Source organism: Pituophis catenifer, unplaced genomic scaffold (genome assembly GCF_029215685.1).
Source record: "Pituophis catenifer annectens isolate HBS135680 unplaced genomic scaffold, rPitCat1.0.hap2 SCAF_8, whole genome shotgun sequence".
Taxonomy (NCBI): Eukaryota; Metazoa; Chordata; class Lepidosauria; order Squamata; family Colubridae; genus Pituophis; species Pituophis catenifer.
In genome coordinates, this window is record NW_027256888.1 from 5,534,979 (window position 1) to 5,562,577 (window position 27,599).

At 43.3% G+C, this 27,599-nt stretch overlaps 1 protein-coding gene across 1 annotated transcript in view; it reads right to left on the reverse strand.

The window, feature by feature from the left end:
* DTHD1 (death domain containing 1) overlaps positions 1-18,127 on the reverse strand; it is a 40,779-nt gene extending 22,652 nt beyond the window's left edge. The window contains exons 1-4 of the mRNA XM_070948898.1: positions 17,977-18,127; positions 9,968-10,727; positions 3,519-3,849; positions 3,245-3,424 (exon numbers count right to left, since the gene is read on the reverse strand). Coding sequence (XP_070804999.1) covers positions 3,245-3,424; positions 3,519-3,849; positions 9,968-10,727; positions 17,977-18,127 — 1,422 coding nt within the window. The remainder of the gene's footprint in view (positions 1-3,244; positions 3,425-3,518; positions 3,850-9,967; positions 10,728-17,976) is intronic.
* Between the last annotated feature and the right edge of the window lie 9,472 nt (positions 18,128-27,599).

Sequence of the window (27,599 nt, forward strand, 5' to 3'; positions counted from 1 at the left end):
TGCTCACCTCTTCCGGCCGCTCGATATTCCGCAGAATTCAATGTTAAATGCAGCAGAGAGAATGCTAACTTTTCTCCTTCCATTCAGAACGGAGCTGCTGCAGCCTGTCCCTTTAAGGTAGACCCCAGGAAGGAGGGGGACAGGGGGAGCAGCTGGAATGGAGCCATTTTCGTGAAAGGCAGGAAAATGGGGAAGGGGATTTTCCTGCCTGTCGTCCATTCCTCAATCTCAGCACAGACTGAGGGAAGGATGGTAGGCAGGAATATTCCCCTCCCCATTTTCCTGCTATTCACGACAAGGAGCGGCTGGGAGGGGAGGGGCCGGTGAGGAGCCCCTCAATGTGAGTGATGTCGAGTTGGCCACACCCACCCTGTCACATGACCTTCCCCCATCAAGCCACGCCCACAGAACCGGTAGGGGAATTTTTTAAATTTCACCACTGGGCTGTAGAGCCCCGTGAAGAGGTATATAAATCGAAGCGCTATTGCTACTGCTGTCCATATAACTGAATGATTTCAGATTATTAATAGAAGAAAATGCATCTTGCTCTTTTGCTCTAGGGCAGTGATGGCTAACCTTTTTGCCATCGCGTGCCAGGAAGGGGATGGGTGGGGGAGGTTCCCACGTGAGCGTGCCCACACCCATAATTCTATGCACCCTGCCCTGTGCATGTGTGTGTGACCCCCCTCTCCCCCGCTCCTGGCACGCGATGTCCCGGTAGGCCCGTTTTTCTGTCTCACCTGGCTCCAGATCCTCTCTATGCATCTGGGGAGGGCGAAAACAGCCTTCCCATCCCACCCTCAGGCCCTTTCCTTACTTCTGGTGGGCCCAGAAAGCCCAAAAATTAGCTGGCTGACGCGTGCATGCAAGCCATAGCTAAGCTGGCATGCCAGGCGACATGGTCCACGTGCCACTTGTGGCACGGGTGCCATAGGTTCGCCATCACGGCTCTAGGGGAACATGAGTAGCATGCAGAAGGATCTTTTCCTTTTCAACAAGGGGAAAGGAGGCGTTTGTTTGTTTTTAATCATTTAACCTTATAACGGAGACGAACTGAACTGCGTAACAGACATTCTGTAATGAATATCTTCTTAATCCTCTTTCATAAGCTATTGCTGCCACCCAGGGATGAACTGAATGACAGCTTCTGTTTTTTTTTCATGTAAAGAAATCCCTTTAAGCATCTGCTGTGCTCTAAACAAGGAGGAATCTATTAACATCATTTTTCAAATCCTTTTTTGAAATGTGGCCGGAATCCCTCAAAGGGCAGAATTAATTCCCCATCCTGTAACTTCCCATCCCATTTGGCGAGCTTGTTTTTAAGAACATGGTTAAGAAGATCGATTATGCCTTTTCTTCTTTTTTTTTTTCCCTGCAAGCTTCTCAGGGGACCTTAAAATTGGACAGATAGGTAAACGAGATGATCAAGATAGATGGGTGACAGATACCATGTTCCCCCCAAAATAAGACCCTGTTTTATATTTTTTTTGAACCCTGAAATAAGCGCTTGGCCTTATTGCCATGTGCTCAAAAGCCTGATTGGGCTTATTATCAGGTGATGTCTTATTTTGGGCTAATAGGAAGGAAGGAAGGAAGGAAGGAAGGAAGGAAGGAGGGAGGGAGGGAGGGAGGGAGGGAGGGAAGGAAGGAAGATCTGATTTTGGGGAAGGAAGGAAAGAAAGAAGAGAGGAAGGGAATGGAGGAGAGGGTGAGAGGAAAGAAGGGAGGGGAGGGAAGGGAATGAAGGAAGATTGATTTTGAGGAAAGAGGGGAAGAAGAGAGGGAGGGAGGGAGGGAGGGAAGAAGGGAGGGAGGGAAAAAGGGAAGGGAAGGGAGGGGAGGGGAGGAAGGGAAGGAAGATTGATTTTGAGGAAGGAAAGAAGAGAGGGAGGGAGGGAAGGGAAGAAGGATGGAAGGAAGGAAGAAAGAAAGATTGATTTTGAGGAAGAAAGGAAAGAAGAGAAGAGAAGAAGGGAGGCCGGAGGGACAGAGGGACAGAAGGAGGGAGGGAGGAAAGGAGGGGAAGGAAGGAAGGAAGGAAGGAAGGAAGGAAGGAAGGAAGGAAGGAAGGAAGGAAGGAAGGAAGGAAGGAAGGAAAATGAAAAGGCCTCTGATCTGTGCTCCACCCCCTTCTTTTTAGTAGCCCTCTGAACTTTTAACTGCAGGTCAGTCCCAGAATAAATACAAGACTAGGATCCCACTAATGACCTCAAAGAACAGGAACTCCCTTGGGGTAAGGAAGATGCCAGAAGTGGAATCCTCCGGCGATTTTAGGGCAATCTTCCTTTCTGGATTTCACACAGATCAGGATCAAACCAAATTTCATGGGAAGAACGTGTTAAAACCAGCACATACACAGATGACATCCCGTTGCTCACACCAAGGACAGTCCCCTTATAAAACCAAGCCTCTGCACCCCATTTTCTTAGTAGTCTACCCTCAAAAGCAGATCTCCTCTTGTGAATAAATCTCTTTTCTCAGTGTCTGGATTTCATTTTTCTTTTATTTGCTCTTGCATCACCCCAGCTCATAGAACCCTAAATTATTTTTCGGATGGAAGGAAAGAAGGGAGGGAGGGAGGAATGGGTGAAGGAAGGAAAGGAAGGAAGGAAAAGAAAGGAAAAGAGGAAGAAAAGAGGAAAAGAAGGAAGGGAGAATGAGATGAAGGAAGGGAAGGGAAGGGAAGGGAAGGGAAGGGAAGGGAAGGGAAGGGAAGGGAAGGGAGGAAGGGAGGGAGGGAGGGAGGAAGGAAGGGAGAATGGAAGGAAGGAAAAAAGGAAGGGAGGAAAGGAAAGAAGGAAGGGAGGGAGGGAGGGAGAATGAGATAAAGGAAGGAAAGGAAGGAAGGGAAGGAAGGGAAAGGAAAAAGGAAGGAAAAAGGAAGGAAGGAAAAGAAAGGAAAGGAAAGAAAAGGAAAGAAAGAAAGAAAGAAAGAAAGAAAGAAAGAAAGAAAGAAAGAAAGAACGAAAGAAAGTAGGTAGGTACTGTATGTAGGTAGGTAAGATTGCATACAGATCTGCTACTAAAGGACAATATTACCAGTGGCCTTAAAGTAGATCACTCAATTTACAAAAGCCTAGATATTTTTTTCCCCTTCACTGAAGGAAGTCATCCTTGGTATGAATGATTAGCTATTAAAAAATTTTATTCTCGATCTCTTCCAATCCAAACATTTTGATGTATTTTGGTTGACGAAAAACATGCTCATGTCTGAGAAGACAAGCCATTTCTTTTTCAAACATACCTTGAGGTCCACTGTGACTCGAGAACTGAGCGTTGATGGGGGATAGCAAAACGAAATTCTAGGATCCATGTTAAGCTTTCGCGAAAGTCCTCTTCTCGGAATGGTCCACGTTTCCTTCTTCAAGCATGAAACCACAGAGAAGATACCAAGCTGGCCGGTTTTCACCACGGCGCCTGACCCCTGCATGAAATCAAAAGGAGAAAAACCAGTATTTAAATAGCATTTTCTTCTGCCCTACAATTTAAGCAAGATTTTGGTTCAAGAGTTCACTCACCTTCTGGCTGCCTTGATGTCCTTCCAAGGAGGTAGGAGTTAAATACGTGGACTGGAAGTTTATGTCGCTCACTTTCACCATTACGTCTTTGTACATTCCTCTGTAACGGGAAGTAAATGGGATTGCGATGCTGATTGGAGAAATGTTGCGTTGGTCAACCGACGAGCGCTCGACAGATACGACGTTGCTGACAAGTTCTTCTGCCTCATTCACAACGAAGGGACTTAAATCATTGACAACGGTGACTGTGAGATGTTCCAGAACGCCGCGAGGGGCTGTCACACTACACGATAGTTCAGGTTCTCCCAGTTCGTTCGCTTCCATGAAAAATCTACAGCCAAGAAATAACATTCGTGAGGTAAAACAAAAAAGAGAGCCATGGATAGAACACAGGATAACAACTGGAGATCTTCTAATCCAACCCCTCTGCTTGAGGTGGAGACCTTACACCATTCTGGACAAATGGCCATCTAATCTCTTCTTGAAAACTGCCAGTGATGATGGATCCATGGGTTCTCATTGTTAGGCTGATTTCTAGCATAATCTCCTCCAGAACTCCTTCCATTGTTAGGCTGATTTCCAGCATATTTTATCTGGCTAATTTCTAGCATAATCTCCTCCACAGCTCCTTCCATTGTTTGGCTGATTTCCAGCATATTTTTCTCCAACTCTCCTCCTATTGCTTGGCTGATTTCCAGCATTTTATTGGCTGATTTCCAGCATTTTCTTTTTGGCTGATTTCCAGCATAGTCTCCTCCAACTCTCCTGCCATTGTTTGGCTGATTTCCAGCATTTTATTTATTTTCCCACTTACTTCCTCTGATTCTCTAACTCTTATCTAGTTAGTATCCTTCACCTCATTGTTTTAGTTTTCCCTTACATCATAATTATCTATTTAATCTCTATATCTCAGCATATTCATCAAAATTAATTCTCATTATGTTTCATAATAATCATCATTTCCCATATTTGTTAAATTAGATCACAATTTATCTCTATCATCTGTGTATTTCATAGCTTCATTCAGTAATATGTTAATCAATCATAGTCAACAGTCTAACTTTGTTTGCAAAATATAGTTAAGACATAGTACAACAAATAATAAGTTTTCTTAAAATTATCTCACATTAATATACACTTCTCATGGATCCATGGGTTCTCAAGGCAACCCGTTCCTCTGTTGGATTGTTCTCACTGTCTCAATTTGTTGTTGTGGCCCCTCCAGCAGCTGAATCAGATGAGGAGGAGGCATGGGAGTCAGGATCAGTGTCAAGGCAACTTGAGAGCTCCGAGGGGGAAGAGGGAATGGAGCTGGCAGAGAGAGACAGAGACAGAGGTGGAGTCTGGACCATCCATCAGCCCTCAGATGGAGAATCAACAGCCCACAGGTCTGGAAGTGGCTGATGAGGAAGAGGAGGAACAGCTGGGTCCAGTTCCTGATGCTGCACAGAAGGCAGAGGAGAGGAGAGCAGTGGAAATCTGTGGGCCGGTCCTTGGGAAGGAAAAGCCACTGCTACTAGCGAAACCCCACCCTAGCTCTGGGGATAAAAGGCGGAGGGCAGAGATGAATAGATGTGGCAGACAACTATTCATCTCCATGCCGGACAGACTTGTTGAGAGAGGAACATTTTGCCGGGGCTTCTGGTGCTACTAATAAAGGAATCATTGATTGAAAATACAGGGGGTTTGTCGTGTTTGAGAAGCTGGTTCAGAACAAAATTTCTCCTTAGTTCTACGTTGCATCTCTCTTTGATTAGCTTCCATTCCTTACTTCTTGTCCTGCCCTCTGGTGCTTTGGAGAATAGGTTGCCGAGTACTGAAAGACTGCTTATCATGTCACCCCTAGTCCTTCTCTTTGTTAGACTAGATATACCCCTAGAATAATTATTTGTAACTAGTTGAGGAACGGAACTGCATTAGATCTTTTCAATGGTGGGGTCCATACAGGAGTGGGATTCAGCCGGTTCGTGCTAGTTCAAGCAAACTGGTAATTGTAACCTGTGGGGAGCCCACCCCCATCCACCTGCCCACCCGCTCCGGTGCTATGCTGTCCCATTTAGCTGTGTTTTTAAAGCTGTGCACATGTGTTCAACCCTGCGCGAAAGCAAAGCATGTGTGCAGAAGGTTGCACACATGCACAGAAGGTGCGTGCATTCACATTTTCAGTGCTGGGGTGAACCGGTTGCTAAATTATGTGAAGCCCACCTCTGGGCTTGACCCACCTTGACCTCATGAAGAGGTGACTGGTTTTACTTTGATGAGGTACCTTGTGTGGCCATGTAGCATCCCGTACTCCCAAGAACTGAATGAGGCTCACCAAGGAAGAAACATGGACATCCTCACTTGCGTTGTTTGTAGAAGCAAGGGAGACCCACCGATTGTGACTCTTATCCTTTTCTTTCTCAGCCTTATCTGCAGGACTATAAATGCCGTATTTTTCAGAGTATAAGCAGGGGTGAAATGTAAAATTTCACCCCTGAGCCTGAGTGGTGTAGGAGGCTAATGCCTCCTACTAAGGCAGCATTTAACATCCAACTGCCTGCAATTACTGCGAGTTCAATTCTCACCAGGCTCAAGGTCGACTCAGCCTTCCATCCTTTCTAAGGTGGGTAAAATGAGGACCTGGTTTGTGGGGGCAATAAGCTGACTTTGTATAAAAATATACAAAAGTATGAAGGCTATTGCTTAACGCATTGTAAGCCACCTTGAGTCTCCGGAGAAGGGCAGCATATAAAAATAAATAAATATATAAAAATTGTTACTACTGGTTCTGTGGGTGTGGCTTGGTGGTGGTGGGGGTAATGTGACTGAGTGGGCGTGGCCAACTTTTTTTTTTTTAACTTTTCAAAGCATTTTTTCTAATGCTTTGAAAAGCCTCTGCCGATCAGGCAACTCAGCTGGGATCGTCAGAGACTTTTCAAAGCATTTTTTTTACCACCTCTTCGGCCAAGAGGTTGCAGAAAAAAATGCTTTGAGAAGCCTCTGAGGATCCCAGCTGAGCCGCGCGATCATCAGAGGCTTTTTTTTTTTTACTTTTAAAAGCATTTTTTCATCAGAAGAGATGGTAGAAAAAATGCTTTTAAAAGTAAAAAAAAAAAAGCCTCTGACGATCGTGTGGCTCAGCTGGGCATGTGGGTGCGGGGCGCGCAGGGATTTTTGCTACTGGTTCTCTGAACCGCCCGCCACCATTGCTACCGGATTGGGCAATCTGGTCCGAACCGGGAGCATTTCACCCCTGAGTATAAGACACACCTTTTTCTCCCCCAAAAAGAGGGTGAAAATCTGGGTGCGTCTCATACTCCGAATGTAACCCTGCCCAGCTTCTCAAACTGGAGGTTTCAGAGACTGAAAAAAACATCAGAAACTCCGTTTCAGAAAAGAAGCCCCCAAACAGAGCTTCAGAGGCTTTTTTTCTGAAGCTCTGTTTCGGAGGCTTTTAGAGGCAGGAAAAAAGTTTTTTCTGAAACAGAGTTTCAGATGTTTCAGACGCAGAAAAAAAAAGCAAAAAAAAAAGCAAGGCACAGAGCTCACAACCAAGGAACCTCTTGCTAAAATTCACCTCTGGGAACAGCTGATTGGGGATATTCCGAGAGGCCAATCCACCTGCCAATCAGCTTTTTTCTTATTTTCCTCTCCAAAAACTCTTATATTCTAGTGCGTCTTATACTCCAAAAAATACGGTGATCATACCAGCTACTTGGGAATGCAAGGCCACTGAAAAACCCTATTAGAATGTTAAGTATCCTCTGGATGAAATATAATCCAATTACCCAGCTTTGTTATAAATTTACAAAATAGTAAAAGGGAAATTGATTTTATTCCACATAATGACAAGGGTTTTTTTTTTTTTATTCAACGGTAATAAGATAATGGGCTGCCTTAAATTGCAGCTGCGTAGTCTAGCTAAGACTTTTAAATATTATAGGTTTCTTTCCCTAAGAAAATCTTGGGGGGGAAAAATGATGCAGTTTTCGCTCCTCTTTATAAAATATAATATATGTATATATATTTTAAAAATTGGTTTCTCTTGATTAGTGGCTTGGAAAGAAAAGCACCAGAATAAGTTTCCTCCCTCAATAACGGTAGCATTTCCATGTTGGTTTTCTATGGATTTATAGCCCAAGGCAACGATTTAGATCAGAACCGATTTAGCTGCCCGTATTTTGCTTGCTAAACATTTTCCTACAGTGCTATTTTTTTTCCAACACAGAGATTTTTTTTTATATCCAGTGGGTAACGTCCAGCAGTGGGTTTCACATTTGGTTACCACCGGTTCGCCAAGCACGCGTAGGCTCGCTTTGCATGCATGTGCACCTTCCGCGCATCCGCCTGGCCTTCTGTGCATGTGCTTTGCTCACACGCGTGCCTTCCGTGCATGCACTCAGCCTCAAAAACATGCCTAAATAGGATGGCATAGCGCCAGGGTAGGTGGGCGGGGGCGGGCCCACCCGCGATTTCCTCTACCTGTACGAACCGGCTGAATACCACCTCCGGGGACACCCTTTGATGGCTTATGAAATGGTATCAGGTAGTTGTTCTCGACTTACGACCCCGACTGAATCCAAAATTTCTGTTTGCCTGAACTGGCCCCAACTGGCTGAATCCCACCATTGGGTACTTTGCTCAATAGTAGTAACTGTGAGAGGAATCTTGGGGCCGTAGTGGACAACCATTTAAATAGGAGCCAGCCGTGTGCAGCAGCTGCCAAAAAAAGCCAACACAGTTCTAGGCTGCGTAAACAGAGCGATAGAATCAAGATCACGTGAAGTGTTAATACCACTTTATGATGCCTTGGTAAGGCCACACTTGGAATATTGCATTCAGTTTTGATTGCCACGATGTAAAAAAGATGTGGAGACTCTAGAAAGAGTGCAGAGAAGAGCAACAAAGATGATTAGGGGACTGGAGGCTAAAACATAGGATGAACGGTTGCAGGAACTGGGTAGGTCTAGTTTAATGAAAAGAAGGACTAGAGGTGACATAATAGCAGTCTTCCAATATCTCACGGGCTGCAACAAAGAAGAGTCAACCTATTCTCCAAAGCACCTAAAGGCAAGTCAAGAAGCAATGGGTGGAAACTAACTAAGGAGAGAAGCAACCTAGAACTAAGGAGAAATTTCCTGACAGAACAATTAACCAGTGGAACAACTTGCCTGCAAAGGTTGTGAAGTTTTTAAGAAGATGTCGGATAACCATTTGTCTGAAGTGGTGTAGGGTTTCCTGCCTAACCAGGGGGTTGGACTAGAAGACCTCCAAGGTCCCTTCCTACTCTGTTACTCTATTCTTTTCTATTCTTTTCTATTCTGTTCCGTCCCGTCCCGTCCCATTCCATTCCATTCCATTCCATTCTTGGAGGCTGATTGTAAAGAGGGTCCATTTGTTGACGAACAGAACCATGTGTTTGTAGTTCTGGTGCAGCTGAGCACATGGAGTTGAGAGTGCGGGGTTTTCATACCTTCTCTTGGGCTTTGCACTTGAGCTTCCTATTCCTGTGCAAGAACATGTATTCTATTGGCTGTTGTAGAGGTTATGTAGGGGTCATAGCTGGCTCTATAGGTTGTTTGAGCTCCCAGGTTTGGTTGAAGTTTGGTCTGCTCTGAGATGATACAACTAAGGGGCTTGTGTTCTGAAAGGGTGTTGGGCAGTTCCGATTATGGCTTAATGGCTTTGTCCTGGTTTGGATCTTGAGTGAGCGGCTAATCCTATCACTCTGCCTTTGTTCAGACTTTGCTGCAGGGAATTTCAAAATATCCTTTCTTGAATGGATTTCTGCCTGCAGTATTTGCTTTGCCTATGAATAGAGTTATCTATCTCTTTATCTTTTAAGTGCTGACATCTGCTGAGAGCTATTAAGGAAGGTGGGAGCTGCTTTCTCCCTCTTAAAAAATGTTTCTCCATTGAGTATCCAGGGAAATATCATATTCTGCCTTTTTAATAGTTCTCAAAATATTTTGTTCTTCTAGGAGAGGGGTGGGTGCTAACTTTCAACAATGCTGTTTGAAAGGTCACTAAAAGAATGGTCGTAAGTTGAAGACAACCTGCACCAGGGGAAAAAACAACAACATGCACCTACCCTGTTTCCCCAAAAATAAGACATCCCCTGCTAATAAGCCCAATCGGACTTTTGAGAGCATGCACTAAAATAAGTTTCCCCTCCCCGAAAATAAGCCCTCCCTGAAAATATTTCAGTGCAGAGCTGGAAATCAGGTAGGACGGCTAGAGGAGCCCCATCTTGCTCCTTGTGCCCCAAAATAATAAGACCTCCCCAAAAATAAGGTCAAGAGCTTATTTCAGGGTTCAAAAAATATAAGACAGGGTCTTATTTTCGGAGAAACATGGTAATAGATTGACTCTGTTTGGTGTGACAGTGAAATGGAAAAGCAACATAGTTACATAAATGTTCTATGTATCTCCAGGCTCAGAATACAAAGAAGACTTTTTTCTCTTACTCTTTGTTGCATTCATCCTTCTCTTCCTCCAACTTCTCAATCAACGGGACAACGGAGCGGCTTTCCTGCAAATCTTCTGCTTTTCCAGAACTTTCTTCCAGGCGTTGCCCAATTCCATCATTCCTCGGCTTCGGATCGAAATCCCCATTTATAGTCTCCAATTTCCTTAGCAGGTTGCAAGTGTCACGTTCTGTCTCGTCCAAGGTTCCTTTGAACTCTGCCTTGGTTTCTTGAGCAGGCATCCTCTGAAGATGTTCTGCAACCATCTCTTCTGGATTTGGGGACACCATGATCGTTTTCCCACCGTCTCCCCAACTGAGGTTTTCATGGATTTTCTCAGCGGATGAATCCTCTGAGTAAGAATCTTTTTCACTGACGTTCTTCGGCATCAGACACAGTTCTTCTGATTTATTGGGATTTTCACTGTTTACAAGCACTGGCCCTTCCTCTTCCGATTCTTTTTTCTGGAAGGGAACCAACTCTTTCAGTTCCACCAACTGGTTTTGCTCTGATCTGCTTCCATTTTCTTCTCCACGCAGAGAGGGAGGTGGAGAAGGGAGCTGCTGACACGTAGAGACGTGTAACGGCGTATCTATTTCCTCCTTGGTGCCATCGCTCGGAGAATTCATGGACCCGCCTGGGCTGTGTTGCTCATCATCTGGTTTTCCAAGCAGCTCATTTTCGGACTGTCCAAGGTCTTCAACCAGACGTTGCAGGTGGGTGCTTAATCCCTGAAGCCACCATACCAGGCTCTCCCATTCTGCAAGAGCAAACACAAGGACATTTTAGGAGCAATTCCTTTTTTTAAAAAATAAATAAATAAATAAATTCATATACCCTGGTTTCCCGAAAATAAGCCCTCCCCCCAAATATTAAACACAGAGATGGAAATCAGGTAAGATGGCAAGAGGAGCCCCATCTTGCTCCATGAGACCCAAAATAATAAGACCTCCCCGAAAATAAGGCCAAGCGCTTATTTCAGGGTTCAAAAAAATATAAAACAGGGTCTTATTTTCGGCAAAACATGGGTATGTATATGTGTGTTTGTGTATATATGTGTTTGTGTGTGTGTGTGTATATACATACACACATACAAACATACAGAGAGGGGGAAGGGGGAGAGAGAGAGAGAGAGAGAACAAACACAAGGACCTTTTAGGAACAGTGTGTGTGTGTGTGTGTGTGTGTGTGTGTGTGTGTGTGTGTGTAGCATATGCATATGTGTGTTATGTGTGTGTACACTTTTGAGAGCAGGCAACAGAATTTCATTTTTAATGGGTGCCAGAGGGCTCAAAGGGGGAAAAAATGACAAAGTTTTCTCTTCTCTTCTCTTCTCTTCTCTTCTCTTCTCTTCTCTTCTCTTCTCTTCTCTTCTCTTCTCTTCTCTTCTCTTCTCTTCTCTTCTCTTCTCTTCTCTCCTCTCCTCTCCTCTCCTCTTCTCTCCTCTCCTCTCCTCTCTTCTCCTCTCCTCTCTTCTCTTCTCCTCTCCTCTCTCCTATTCCCTTTTCCTTTCCCTTCCTCTTCCTATCCCCTCCCTTCCCTTCCTCTCCCCTCCCTTCCCTTCCCTTTCCCGTCCCCTTTCCCTTTCCCTTTCCCTTCCCTTCCTTTCCTATCCCCTCCCCTCCTCTCCCCTCCCCTCCCTTCTCTTTCCAACTCCGTTGTTCCTGAAACCTTCACTTTGCAATTAAATGGTAAGAAATGTTTTGACAGTCTCCGGAAAGACTCCCAGGCTAATCTTTTCTCTGTATGTGTCTCAGAAAGTTGGGCGTTTGCCAAAGTCTTCCTCCTCAGGCAGAGACTAAACAGAGCAATTGATCATGAAACCTCCGGATATTGAGAGCATTAATAAATGGGGAGGGTAGCTTCCAAAAATAATCTGGTGTTTATGGTACAATATGGCTGTACAGTAGTGGCTAAAATTGTGGAAACCTTTTAGGGAAAGTGTATTTTTGAGGTTTGATGGCTAATAACACCATTTATTATTATTATTATTATTATTATTATTATTATTATTATTATTATTATTATTATTATTATTATTATTAAGTTTCAAGATAATCCTATTCCACTGATGGAATGACCTGGGAATAGCCCAGACCTTAACCCCTTTGAAAAATCTATGGAGTCAGCTAAAGAAACTTGTTAGTCAGAAGCGACCCAGCAATAAAACCCAGTTAATAGAAGCCATCATTCCATCTTGGTTTCACATTATAACAGTTGCAGAACTAAAAGGCTTGGTTCCCTCCATGGGAAGACGTTGTAAGGCCGTAATTCATGCTAAAGGTTACCCAATTAAGTATTAACTGATATGGGGATCATTTTTTGTACATCTCGTTTTTTCTACGTGTTTCACTTTTCTTCTTTATACTGTACCTGCTATTCTAATAGCAAATCCTTCATAAAAGTTATTGCATTGCATTCTTGACTAAATTATCTTTCTATTGATATATAATTTTACTCCAAAAAAAGTGGTGTTATTAGCTAGTTTTAGAAAATACACTTTTCCCAAAAGGCTTCCACAATTCTGGCCACTAATCCAGTGGAGGCCCCAACCACTGCCCCAGTATTTTCTGCGCCCAGAAGCAATTTGCAGGAAACTGATAAGAGAACTAAAGTAGGAAAAGCGGGTCCAGCTAGATGATCACTGAAGGGCCCTCTTTGTTCATAGTATTGTAGAAGAGAAATTGTGCTTGCAAATGTATCCAGTTGAAATAAAAGGCAGGCACATTCCTTCTTCGATGTAGAACCAGTGAGGAGAGGCCCCTCAGTTGCCCCTCAGTTGTCACAGATAAAGACATTTTGGTGATTTACACTTTGAAGGTCAGAGAGACAAGGATGACCATATTGTTGTATCAACAAGAGATCATTTGAATCTATGCTTCAGTGATTTACAAGAAGAATTATAACTGTTTTGCAAAGATAGTAACAAACTTGGTAAAGAAAATGTCATTTGGTGTAACAAATGTTTGTAATGATAAGAACTGCTGAGTTAGCAGAATCCTTTGTTTGAAAATGTATAAAGACTGAGGTCTCCATTTTATACTTTGTTCAGATCTTGTGGTCACAATACCAATCTGATCCTTATTGCAATAATAAATAACTGATTTTTGTCTGCTCTGAAGGGATGTCTCTTTAATTCCTTTCCTCCATAACAGAACTAAGATCAGGATGCGAAGGAGAGTGAACAAAGTTGTTCCCTGCAAATTGCCTGTTGTCGTCCTTCCTTAAATAGGCTAAGGGAGTGGCCAATTAGCCCCAAGCCTTACTTTCAAGGAGACCTCCTCCTGAGGAGCCACTCCTGCCTTTTGGCAGCTCTGCGTGCCCGTGCATCGAGAAGAGGCTCCTCCTCTTCTTCCTCTTCACTTACGGGAGCTTCTGGAGGTTCTGAAGGCCCTGGCTGAATCCCCGCCTCTGGCACCATATCTTCTCCAGCCTCCTCGCTGTCGGAATCAGCTACCAGCTGCACAGACCGCTGATGGGCCACAACACAACCGTACCACTAACTTATCCACTGCAGTGACTCACTTAACAAATGTGAAGATTTTTAGCAGAGGAAAAAACCGTTGACTTCCTATTCCAACTGCTACGCAGCTTCATCCTTGCCTTCAATAAAGATTCTTGTCTAGCCATGCCCAGCTAAAGGCCTGAGGGTGTCTAGCTAACTTGATGGTGCCTCCTGTGGGGTCAAAAGTTCTGCCAGGGTTCCTGATAATGAGAGGCTGAATAACTTGGCTGGATAGCAGATGCTAAGCTCCCGTAAGATAAGAAGAAACCCAAGTTTAACGTCCTTCAGAGCCATCTGCTGGCCATTGCTGCAAACAGACTCCTTGGTTATAGATATCAGAATCAGAAGGAAGCTGGAAGGGACCTTGGGAGTCTTCTACTCCAACCCCTGCAAGCACAAGACCTTATACCATTTCAGATGAATGGCCTGTCCAGTCTCTTCTTTAAAACCTCCAGTGATGAAGCACCTACAACTTCTGAAGGCAAGCTGTGTTCCACTGGTTAATTGTCCTCACTGTTAGGAAGTTTCTCCTTAATTCCAGCTTGCTTCTCTCCTTGGTAACTTTCCATCCCTTGTTTCTACTCATGCCTTTTGGTGCTTTGGAAAATAAGTGGACCCCTTCTTCTTTGTGGCAGCCCCTCCAATACTGGAAGGCTGCTATCATGTCCCCATCTAATTCTTCTTTTCTCTAGACTTGCCAAACCCAAATCCTGCAACGGTTCTTCATACATTTTAGTCTCCAGGCTTTTAATTGTCTTAGTTGCTCTTCAAAATAATGAATGAATGATTTAATGAACGAATGAACGAATGAACGAATGAATGAATGAACGAATGAACGAATGAACGAATGAACGAATGAACGAATGAACGAATGAACGAATGAATGAATGAATGAATGAATGAATGAACGAACGAACGAATGAACGAATGCCTTCAAAGATCTTATTTGAAAGTGAGCAACTACAAATGCACTACTACTAATGTAAGGGCATTTGGTTGACGAAGGGCTTTGTTTTCTTAAGAATTTAATGTTTTCACTAAAATAAGCCACTTTCTGAGAGCAAATCAGCCTGTTCTTCAGGAATTGGGTACTGCATGTCTAGTCTAATGGAAAGAAGGACGACAGGAGACACGTAGTGTCCGAATATTTGAGGGGCTCCTACAAAGACAAGGGTGTGTGTGTGTGTGTGTGTGTGTGTGTGTGTCAAACTATTTTTCAAAATGCCAAAAGGCAAGATAGGAAACAATAGATGGAAACTAACCAAGGTGAGAAGCGACCTAGAACTAAGGAGAAATTTCCTAAAGGTGAGAGTTATTTAACCAATGGAACAACTTGCCTCCAGAAGTTGTGGATGCTCCATCTCTGTAGGCTTTACAAAAAGATCAGTTGGGATTTTTCTGTAGGTCAGAACTGATATTCAGTCACAAAGGACCATGGGTTAGAGATGACACGGGATGACACTGTGAGCGTGTCTGTCTCTTTTATTTTCCCAGGAGGACTAGCTGAAGAAAACCCCCCCCACACATTTTTTTAAAAAAATTTGATTTATATGCTGCCCTTCTCCGGAGAATCAGGGCGGCTTACAGTGCGTTAAGCAATAGCCTTCATACTTTTGTATATTTTATACAAAGTCAGCTTATTGCCCCCACAAACTGGGTCCTCAATTTACCCACCTTAGAAAGGATGGAAGGCTGAGTCAACCTTGAGCCTGGCAAGATTCGAACTTACTTTAATTGCGGACAGCTGGTGTTAAATTACAGTGCCTTGTCTGCAGAGCTATCCAGGCTCCTCCTGGATACCATTTCTCCCTATGGTAAGACCTTGAATTTTCCTGAAGACATGGTGAGTTGTTTACTACCTAGAAGTCTGCACTTATGTTCAGGGCTGTTATTCACTTACTTTCCCTACTGGTTTGCAAATGTGAGTGCACGCGCATCCACACCTACACCTGGCCTTCCGTGCATGTGTTTGCTGGCACGTGCACCTTCCGCGCATGTGCCTGGCCTCAAAAACTTGCCTAAATAGGATGGCATAGAGCCAGGGCAGGCAGGCAGGCGGGCCCACCCACAATTTCCGTTACCGGTTCAGATGAACTGATACGAACCGGCTGAATACCACTTCTGGTTACTTTCCAATAATGGTGAAATGGTTGAATGTGTGGGAGAGGGAGAAGGAGAGAGGGAGGGAGAGAGTAGAAATTTCCTAACGGTGAAATTTGTGGAAGTTGTGGATGCTCCATCACAGGAGGCTTTCCAAAAAAATAAAAATAAAAACGGATAATCGTTTATCTGAAATGGCATAGGATGAAACCAAAGTCTAGAAAACAAAAACAAAAACGATCTGATTCTGGTTTTCTTCTTCAACGAAGGTTGCAATTCTATATCCCAGTGATGGCTAAACTTCTTGTTCTCGCAGGCCAAAAGTGTGCATGTTTTGGGCCTAGTAGGCCTCCTTCCAGCCTCCTGGGAGCAAAAATGTGCCATGGGGGGGGGGGGATGGGGGAAGGAAGGGGAAAAAAAAAGCCCAGAAACTAGTGAATTGTGATTTTACTGAACTAGGGCTGCATAATATCTTGGTTTGGGTTTTCTCCCGCGTAAAATTGGAGGTTTCTTGGCAACGTTTCGACGAAGTCTCATTCGTCATCTTCAGGCTGGTGTTCTCGGCTTCGGGCTTCTAGGAGCAATGTGTGTGATCGCAGCTGTTTCTTCCTTTTAACTGCCAGTGGGGGTGTTCACAGAAGCACAGAAGCACGAAGCCGAGAACACCAGCCTGAAGATGACGAATGAGACTTCGTCGAAACGTTGCCAAGAAACCTCCAATTTTATGCGGGAGAAAACCCGAATAACCAAAGACCTACATATATATATATATATATATATATATATATATATATATATATATATATATATATATATATATATATATATATATATATATATATATATATATATATGTATGTATAAAATTTATATTTCGCTGATAAAGAAATAAAGGGAGATTATATATATAGTCTTTCTTTATTTCTTTATATGTATTACTTATTATCCCCTTGAATCTCAACTTCCAATTTTCTGGACACTAAATTTGAGGTAAGGGGTGGCCAGTTAATCCTCACCCTACAACCGTTTGAAATGACAAAGGTTACAACAATTCGCTTAAGTCACCGTTCGAAGTTACAATGGCTCTGAAAAACGACTATTTTTCACTTCCTGCAAACACAGTTAGCGGGGAAGCCAGATTCATTTTACAACCGTGTTACTAACTGAACAACTGCATCGTTTCGCTTAACAACCGCAGCAAGAAAGGTTGTTATACGGAGCAAAGTTCACTGAACAACCGTCTCGCTTAGTGACAGAAATTTTGGCCTCAATTGCAGTTGTAAGTCAAAAACTGCCTCTACTTTTCCCATTAGGGCAAGCCTCCCCCACCCCTAACCTCACTACTGGTTTTTCTCCTTTAAAAACAACTTGATCTAACAGAAATCAATAGAAATAACTTGGGAAGTAATTAGTGATTGTGATTAGTGATTAATTAGTCATTGTGATTAGTTGCTAATATCTGTGGAATAAAGCTTGGAGAATAGGAGTACAAACCAATTACAGAGATAAGTTCTTTGGACATTTATTTTGAATTTTAATTCAAATTTACTAAATAATAATTTACTAAACCATGGAATCGGTTTAGTAAATTACCGAGCTAAAATATTACTTTACATGTTTTTTAATGGTTTCTCATCTCATCCGTATGTACAGTTAGTCCTCGACTTACAACAGTTCTCTTAGGGACCATTCAAACTTACGACGGCACTGAAAAAAGAGGCTTATAACCGTTTTCCACACTTAGGACCGTTGCAAGCATCCCCGTGATCAAATGATTTAAATTCGGATTAGTGGTTCTGATTTATGACAGTCACAGCGTCCTGGAGGTGTGTGGGGTCATATAATTCCCTTTTGTGACCTTCTGACGAGTAAAGCCAACGGGGAAATCAGATTCACTTAACAACCGTGTTGTAATTTTACAACTGGAGCGATTCACTTCACAAACACAAGAAGAAACATCATAAAAATGGGGCAAAACTCACTGAACAAACTTCTCACTTAGCAACATAAATTTACGGCTCAGTTGTGGAGCAATTCACTTAACAAATGTGACAAGTCCTAAAAACGGGGCAAAACTCACTGAGCAAACTTCTCACTTAGCAACATAAATTTTCATCTCGAGTTGCGGTCGTACATCGAGGGCTACCTGTATTCCACGAATAACGTAGAAGAAGATGTGGCTATTTTAAACCACCTAGGCTGAAGTCAAGAGAAGGAAACACGGGTTCTTAAAATATCTTTTATGGGAGATACAGTTCTAGAAAGGTGCACAATTTAGATTCCCCGGGAGACAAATGGAATCTGTTTTACATATTTAACTTTACAGCTGAAGTCAGAGCTTTTGATTCATAGGCGTACTCAACATTGAACCCTACTTGTGGTTGACAAATCTAGTATTACTTACCTGGGCAGGATACCTCTTGCTGATGTTGATCATAGACTATATTCAACAACTGGTAGGTATTTTGGAGAACTTCCGTTGTGAACTTCAATTGTTGACCAAGAGTTTTGACCAAAACTAGAAGGAGCGGAGTTAATTTTGATGGACATTCCATAATCTTCTCGCCATCCTGATGGTTTCCTTTCAGAACAGATTTCTTTAACTTCAGATTGTAATGCTGGATCTTCTCCAAAATTTGATCTGGGTGGCCGACGATGGTTTCCATGGCGTCCCTGACAAATTCTTAAACTAATAGCGAATTGCTTTCTTTTCCCCTTCTTCTCCTCCTCCTCTTTTTTACATCGAGACAAAATTTCAACCTCTCCAACCAGTTCTGGACAGGAAGTCGCCTTGGCAAGGAAATGTTGAACTGCTGTTGATGGCAAAGAGTTACTAGGTGACAAATGGGCGTGGCTTTGTCAGAATGAAGCTCGGGGTAGTAAGTCTTGGATTTGTTTACAGGTAAGGATGTGCCTTTAAAAGGTGAACTGATGACACTGCTACCTTTGGGAAATATATGTATATTTATATATGTATATATATATATGTATGTGTGTGTGTGTATTTCTCTTTAGCCAAGTTCTTCCTATGTAAACCAAGATTTTAATACAGCCCTAGTTCAGTGAAATCCCAAACCACTAGGGCTGCATAAAAATCTTGGTTTACGTAGGAAGAACCTGGCTAAAGAGAAATACACATAAAGACCTACGAAAAGAAAAGAAAACAAATATATGTGTATATATACACACACAGGTGATCCTCAAGTTACAACAGTTCTACCCAGTGGTGACATCCAATTTTTTTTACTACCGGTTCTGTGGGCGTGGTTTAGTGGGTGTGGCTTGGTGGGTGTGGCAGGGGAAGGATACTGCAAAATCTCCATTTCCACCCCACTCCAGGGGAAGGATACTGCAAAATCCCCCTTCCCACCCCACTCTGGGGCCAGCCAGAGGTGGTATTTGCCAGTTCTCCAAACTACTCAAAATTTCCGCTACTGGTTCTCCAGAACCTGTCAGAACCTGCTGGATTTCAACACTGCTTCTACCCCATTTGACTTCATTGTCACATCAGTGCACTTCTGTATTGGTTTTAACATGCCTAGGAGATTTTACCATTATTATAATTAAGGGATATCCCATCCTGCTCCTCACCCCACACCCTTCTAGCACTGATTATGTTACCTAGTTGGGTAATGAAACATCTGCAAGAAAACAGCCAAGCTCAGAGAGCACCAAGGACCGCATAGTCATTGTCCTCAAAGAAATTATCATAGGTTCGTCATCACGGGACTAGGGTTATTTATAAAAATAATTTTTAAAAGCGAATTAAAATAAAATTTAAAATAAATACGACACCACTAGATCATAAGGTCTTCTGCAGTCACAACACAAGCCTAAGATTTATTTATTTATTTACTTATTATTCATATTTCTGTGCCGCCCACTCTCCGAGGACTCTGGGCGGCTTACACCAAAGACAGTATACTAAATAGCATATTGCCCCCAACAATCTGGGTCCTCATTTTACCCAGATGGAAGGATGGAAGGCTGAGTCAACCTTGAGCCGGTGAGATTTGATCCACTGATCTGCTGAACTAGCAGTCAGATGAGGTAGCTGCAGTACTGCACTCTAACCACTGCGCCACCTCAGCTCATTATAGCCAGGCTTGTCAGATGCTACATCTTTTCTATCCTGCTCTACGGAGTGGAGAGTTGGTCTCTGACAGAAAGCCTCTTGGAAGGGACTAGAAGCATTTGAAATGTGGATTGAGAGGCGGCTGTTAGATATACGTTGGGTTGACAAAATCAGAAATGAGGGGGAGATAAGCCGCCTGGGAAAGCCAAGGGAAATCATCAAAACCATTAAAAAGTGAAAGTTAGGTTGGAAATGTAAAACAGGGACAAGGTACCTTCTTTCACTTGTGGTGGCCATGCCCCGAAACGAAAAGATATTGGACAAAGATACAGAAATGGCTGCAGGTTCTAACTAAGTGTCAAATAGAACTTAAACTGGAATTGTTTCTTTTGGGGATATTTAGGGCGAAATACAATAAAAAGATAAAATATTTGATGTTACATATATTAACGATGGCAAGGATTGCTTTTGCACAGTATTGGAAAAAAGACAGTATACCACCAGAGCAGGGGTGAAATGTAAAATTTGTTACTACCGGTTCTGTGGGCGTGGCTTGGTGGGGGGGCGGTAATGTGACTGGGTGGGCGTGGCCAACTTTTTTTTTTTTTAACTTTTCAAAGCATTTTTTCTAATGCTTTGAAAAGCCTCTGCCGATCAGGCAACTCAGCTGGGATCGTCAGAGACTTTTCAAAGCATTTTTTTTTACCACCTCTTTGGCCAAGAGATTGCAGAAAAAAATGCTTTGAAAAGCCTCTGACGATCCCAGCTGATCCGTGCGATCATCAGAGGCTTTTTTCTTTATTTTTAAAAGCATTTTTTCATCAGAAGAGGTTGTAGAAAAAATGCTTTTAAAAGTTAAAAAAAAAAGCCTCTGATGATAGTGCGGCTCAGCTGGGCATGTCGGGGGGGGGCAGGGATTTTTGCTACCCGTTCTCTGAACTACCCGCCGCCATCGCTACCGGATCGGGTGATCCGGTCCGAACCAGGAGCATTTCACCCCTGCGCCAGAGGGATTAGTTATTCAAAAAATATTTGATTGCGCGGAAAGGGATAAACTCACATTAGAGTTAAAGGGAAAGGATGACTCAGAATATTATGCGGTATGGGAGAAATGGCATGAATGGATAGATAATAGAAATAAGGAATGGAAATGTACATAAAGGTATAGAGTGTTTCGAAATAGAATGTATATAATGTACTGAATATTGGTTCTAGTTGTATGAATAATGTCATAGATCTGTTAAATATGTAATAGAGATATGTAAAGAGAAAAAAATGCAATAAAAATATTTTTTTTTTTAAAAAAGCGAAAGTTAGAATATTTTGGACATGGGATGCGACACCCGGAAAAATACGGCATTCTTCACTTAATCCTCCAGGGAAATATTGAAGGCAAATGAAGTCCAGGAAGAAGAATTATCATCCAAAATCTCAGGGACAAAAGTTTGGACAAAACTTTTTCGTGCGCCTGTAGATAAAAATACGATCGCCAACGTCCGAGGATGGATATGACACAAGAAGACGACCATTAGGCTGAATAAATGATGTTTCAATTAAGTACAGAGCCCAAATCTAGTAGGATAAAATGTAAACCCATTATCAACCCTCCTTGTCATAATTGTTGTGTTATTTTCAAGGCTCTGCAATGAGGATTATTTTTTTAAAAAAAAATCTTGAATTCTGTGGATTCAGCTCACATTTAGCAATTACCTCACCAATTTAGCAGCAAAGTATTGGGGGCAAATGTTGTTTTATTTTAAAAAAGAAAAGAATACTTGAATGGCTTTTGATTTTATAGCCTGTTCATCTGTTTTGTTTTACTGTTTTGTAGAGAGGTATTGTAATCTTAGAAAGCTTCTGCTGTTTTTTCCTCAACCTTTGATCCTTTTCCTGTAGCTGGAGGTTACACTTTGATTACAGCCCTTAACAGTTGATAATACTTATCTCAAGGCCTTAAACCCTTTACCTTGAGTCCAACTTGTTGTAAATAATGGAACAGACCACTCAAGATTCTCCCAAGAAGCTCTATACATGTAGTTTTTCAGTACAAACCATAAATATATTATTAAAGATCCATCTCATCCTGGGTACCCTTTTTTTTTTTGGAACTATTACCATCTGGCAGACGGTACAGGACAATAAAAACAAGGACAAATAGGCTGAAAAACAGATTCTATCCCAGAGCAGTAACTATATTGAATTCTGCTGTATAGTGCAATATTAATGCAATATCAGGGGTTTTTCAATTCAGTTGTATCGAATATGAAGGATGTGTATTTGTGTTTTATTTTTCATGTATAATGTACACTGAAGATGGCATTTGAATTTCGTTGTACGAGGTGCAATGACAATAAAGTAAACTATATAAATATATGCTGTGCAAATGCTAATTTGTCTTTTTTTCTTTCTTTTGGGGCAATCTTCCTCCCATTTACTTTTCTTTAAACGAGAGGTCTGCAACCTTAAATACACAAATACATATTTAAATACACATTTGGACCTGTTTCCCACAGAAAAGAAAACACCGGGAGCCACAAAACCTGGGTGGGCGTGGCCAGCTCAATGTCACTCACTTCCACCAGTCACATGACTCTCCCCTAGCCATTCCTACCCAGCTGGTCATTAGGGCAGAGAACGAATTGTTAAAAAACACTGGGAACCACAAAATCCTTTCGACATCTCTCTCTCTCCCCCCCTCCGTTCCTCTCTCCTCCCACTCTCTCCCCCTCTCTCTGGCCACTTCTCCATCCCCCCCATCGTTGTCCTTACCTTCTCAGGCCAGGCGAGGAATGACTGGGAGGGGAGGAGGACGAAGGGCGGGGCCAGCCAGTGGTGGGGATCACCTGACAGGAAGCCACAGCAGACGGCTCAAAGAGCCGCATGCAGCTCCAGAGCTGCAGGTTGCTGACCCCTGCTTTAGACATATCCAATCAATCTTGATTCTTGTTACTGTAATGAATGAATATATTTTTAGAAGTGGAGTTCTACATGAAATCTTATCGGCAGTCCTTGGAAGCAAATCCGATACAATTCAGTGGAACAGGCATTTTCATTCAAAATCTGACCACAAATACTTCATTTTTTTTTAAAAAAATTAAAATTTGATTTATATGCCGCCCTTCTCCGGAGACTCAGGGCGGCTTACAATGCGTTAATAGCCTTCATCCTTTTGTATATTTATACAAAGTCAGCTTATTGCCCTCACAAACTGGGTCCTCAATTTACCTACCTTAGAAAGGATAGAAGGCTGAGTCAACCTTGAATCTCTGGCGAGATTCGAACCTGCAGTAATTGCAGGCAGCTGGTCTTAATAACAGGGTGCTTTAGACCACTGTACTACCAAGGCTCATTTTTGTTTTTTAGTCACCCAAATGCGCTTAACCCAGGCAGCAAGAAAATGCCTGCTTTGGCATAGCATGATAAGAGGGTTCATTTTATCCTTTGGATGTATCTGAATGAAAAGATTGCACAAACGGGAGCTCTTAAGACTGACTCTGTTATGCAAACCCCTGAAACGGGGGTTAATTTAGTAGCCTGGTTAGACATGTAAGGAGAAGAACAGCAAACCACCAAACTCATCTCTAAAACCCTTGAAGGAAGAGAAAGGTGTTTTGGTTATGTTCCCTGCCTTGAGTTACTTATAAGATGATAAAAGTGGAAAAAGAAAGAGAGAGAGAGAGATAGAGAGAGAGAGAGAGAGAGAGAGAGACGGCAAGAGAGAGACATATATTGTGATGAGTCTGTCTTTCTGTTTATCTTTATCTTTGCTGGAGAAAAAGAAAGAAAGAAAGAAAGAAAGAAAGAAAGAAAGAAAGAAAGAAAGAAAGAAAGAAAGAAAGGAAGGAAGGAAGGAGGGAGGAAGGTAGAGAAGAAGGGAGGAAGAAAGAGGGAAAGGAAGAAAGGAAAGAGAAGGAAGGGAAAAGAAAGAAGGAATGAGAAAAAAGGAAAAAGGAAAAGGAAGGGAGGGAGGGAGGGAGGTAGAGCTAGAGGGAGGGAGGAAGGGAGGGCAGAAAGGGAAAAGGAAAGGAAAGGAAGGAAGGAAAGAGAAGAAGGAAGGAAGTGAAAATAAAGAAGGAGTGGGAAGAAGGAAAAAAAGGAAAAAAGGAAGGAAGGGAGGGTGGGAGGAAAGTAGAGGTGGAGGGAAGGAGGGAGGGAGAAAGAAAAGGATAAAGCAAAGGAAGGAAGGAAAGGGAAGAAAGGAAAAAGGAAAAGGAGGGAGGAAGGAAAAGAAGGAAAGGGAAGAAAGAGAAAGAAAGAAAGAAAGAAAGAAAGAAAGAAAGAAAGAAAGAAAAGAAAGAAAGAAAGAAAGAGAAAGAAAGAAAGAAAGAAAGAAAGAAAGAGACTTTCCAAGGAAAAGCCCAGCTCACATGCGCTCTGGTAAATCTCCTTCCTTCCAGCGCTTAAAGAGCCTGCCTGCCTGCCTTGCCCGGGCTCTTCCCTCCGCACAGGCCAGTGGGGAGCGCTCTCCCCGTTGAACTTCCGACTGGCAGAACTCTCCAAAGCCCCAGCTCCTCCGAGCAGCTCCTCCGCCCACAGCCCACGCGGGGCTCCTGCGCGCCGGAGAAGCTCGGCAGGCGGCCAGGTGACCCTCCCGCCTCCGGCTGGCTTTCGGTGGCGTCTGCCTGGACGCCCAGCCCTTCCTGGGGCGCTTTCCCGAAGCCGGCGGAGGATGGGCCCGGCCGGGAACAAATCAGGAAGGAGCAACCGAAGAGCAGAAAGAGAAAGTAAAGATTTCCTCGGAGTCACTTCCTTTCCCCCCGCGAGGTCGGCGCCTGGCAAAAACCTCCAGGTAAGCAGGAAGGCGCGAGCGACGGTTGCGTTCACACGACCCGGCGGGGGGAACCCGTGTCCCGCCTCTCTTTCCCCGGCACAACTTGAAGCCTTCAAGGATCCGAGAGAGAGAGAGAAAGAAACAAAGAGAGAGAGAGAGAAAGAAACAAAGAGAGAGAGAGAGAAAGAAACAGAAACAGAGAGAGAGAGAAAGAGAGAGTGAGAGAAAGAAACAGAGAGAGAGAGAGAGAAAGAGGGAGGGTGAGAGAGAGAAAGAAACAGAGAGAGAGAGAGAAAGAGGGAGGGTGAGAGAGAGAAAGAAACAGAGAGCGAGAGAGAAAGAGGGAGGGAGAGAAAGAAAGAAACAAAGACAGAGAGAAAGAGAGGGAGAGGGGGAGAAAGAGAGAGAGGAGGGAGAGAGGGAAAGGGGGAGGGGCAGAAAGAGAGCGAGGGAGAGTGGAAGAGAGAGAGAGAGAAAGAGAGAGAGAGAGAATGAGAGAGAGTAAGAAAGAAACAGAGAGAGAGAGAGAAAGAGGGAGGGAGAGAAAGAAAGAAACAGACAGAGAGAAAGAGAGGGAGAGGAGGAGAAAGAGAGAGAGGAGGGAGAGAGGGAGAGGGGAAGGAGGAGAAAGAGAGAGGGGGAGGGAGGAAAAGAGAGATGAGAGAGGGAGGGAGGGAAAGAGAGAGAGAAAAAGGGAGAGGGGAGAAAGAGTGAGGGGGAGGGAGAGTGGAAGAGAGAGAGGGAGGGAAAGAGAGAGAAAGAGAGGGAGAGAAAGAGAGAGGGGGAGGGAGGAAAAGAGAGATGAGAGAGAGGGGGAGGGAAAGGGAGAGAGAGAAAGAGAGGGAGAGGGGGAGAAAGAGAGAGAGAAAAAGGGAGAGGGGAGAAAGAGTGAGGGGGAGGGAGAGTGGAAGAGAGAGAGGGAGGGAAAGAGAGAGAAAGAGAGGGAGAGAAAGAGAGAGGGGGGAGGGAGGAAAAGAGAGATGAGAGAGAGGGGGAGGGAAAGGGAGAGAGAGAAAGAGAGGGAGAGGGGGAGAAAGAGAGAGAGAAAAAGGGAGAGGGGAGAAAGAGCGAGGGGGAGGGAGAGTGGAAGAGAGAGAGGGAGGGAAAGAGAGAGAAAGAGAGGGAGAGAAAGAGGGGGAGGGAGGAAAAGAGAGATGAGAGAGAGGGGGAGGGAAAGGGAGAGAGAAAGAGAGAGAAAGCGAGGGGGAGGGAGAGAGGAAGAGAGAGGGAGAGAGAGAAAGAAAAAGAGAGAGGGGGAGGGAGGAAAAGAGAGAGATGAGAGAGAGAGGGAGGGAAAGAGAGAGAGAAAGAGGGAGAGGGGCAGAAAGAGAGAGGGAGGGAGGGAAAGAGAGAGATGAGAGAGAGAGAGTGGGGGAGAGAGAGGAGAGCGCCGTGACAACGGGCTGTCCGCTCCAAAAGTTGGAGCCACTTTTACGCACACAGACTTGATCCAAAGCGGTCGCTTCCGATGCTTTCTTTGGTGACTGAACGGGATCTTTTCTTTCTCTCTCGCGGGTTAGGATGCCCCGGTCGCCTGGGGAATCCCGCCGGGAAAGGGAGACGACGGGTCTTTCTCGGCGCTGTAAGGAGTTCGCCTCCGCTCAGGTCCCGGTCCGCGGCCGCTCGGCGCAAAGTCGGAGCCACTTTTACGCGCGCCGAGTTGGTCCAAATCGGCCGTTTCCGATGCTTGAACGGGATCTTTCCTTCCTCTCTCGCGGGTTAGGATGCCCTGGAATCCTGAGATCCCGTCTCTCTCCTCTCTCTCTCTCTCTCTCCCCCCCCTCCCCTGTAATGAATTGGCCTTTCGGACTTGAGAGATCTCAACTGGACAAACTCGTGTCCAGTTATAGTCACACTTCTCTCCTTGATGGAGGGGATCCTTGATGCTCTCTGAGCTTCTGGGTTTTCTTGTGGATGTGGGTCACCTACTTGGCTAATGAAACCTCTGCAAGAAAACCATCAACGCGCAAGATTAGTTTCTCTCTCCATGTACATGTGTACATCCAAAGTAAACTGTGTTGTTTCTCCCTGTCATATATATCTGAGTACATGATGTATGTATGTATGTATGTATGTATGTATGTATGTATGTATGTATGTATGTATGTATTTATATCTATATATTTGTCTGGTTGTTTATTAGTTTATTCATTCATTCATTCATTTTGTCAGGTTTATGTGATGTATATTAGAGGTGGAGACCCTTAGATGTAGGTATATGCATAATTTCCATTTAATTATTTATCTGTTGTTTATTTATTTATTTACTTACTTACTTACTTACTTATTTATTTATTTATTTATGTGATGTATATTAAGAGGTGGAGACCCTAAAATGTGGGTATATGCAAAAATTTCCATTTATTTATTTATCTGTTATTTATTTGTTTGTTTGTTTTATTTATTTGTTTATGTTTATGTGGTGTATATTAGAGGTGGAGAGCCTTAGATGTGGGTATATGCATAATATTTATTTATTTACCTGATATCTATCTATCTATCTATCTATCTATCTATCTATCTATCTATCTATCTATCTATCTATCTGGTATGTATGTATGTATGTTTGTTTGTTTGTTTGTTTGTTTGTTTATGTGGTGTATATTAGAGGTGGAGACCCTTAGAGAGATGTGGGTATATGCATAATTATCTTCCTCTTCCTCTCCCCCCTTTCTCCCCCCCTCTCTATCTATCCATCTCTCTCTCTCTCTCTCTCTCTCTCTCTCTCTCTCATCCATCTATCTATTTTGTCATGTTTATGTGGGGTATGTTAGAGGTGGAGAACCTTAGATGTGGGTATATGCATATTATTTATTTATTTATTTATTTATTTATTTATTTATTTATTTATTTATATGTTTATGTGGTGTATGTTAGAGGTGGAGACCCTTAGAGAGCTGTACGCGATGAAATTTCATTTTAATGTATGCTGATGGGTGTGCATTCAAAGTCACAATAAGTTATTCTAAGTCTAAATCATCAAACTCGGAAAGCACCAAGCACCCCGCAGTTCAATCCTGAACTACAAATATAAGTAGTCTCCGACTTACAATGGTCCGTTTAGTGACCGTTGGAAGTTGCACCGCCACTGAAAAAAGTGCCTTATGACAAAGATGATTAGGGGAATGGAGACTAAAACATACGAAGAACGGTTGCAGGAACTGGGGCCTGGCTAGTCTAG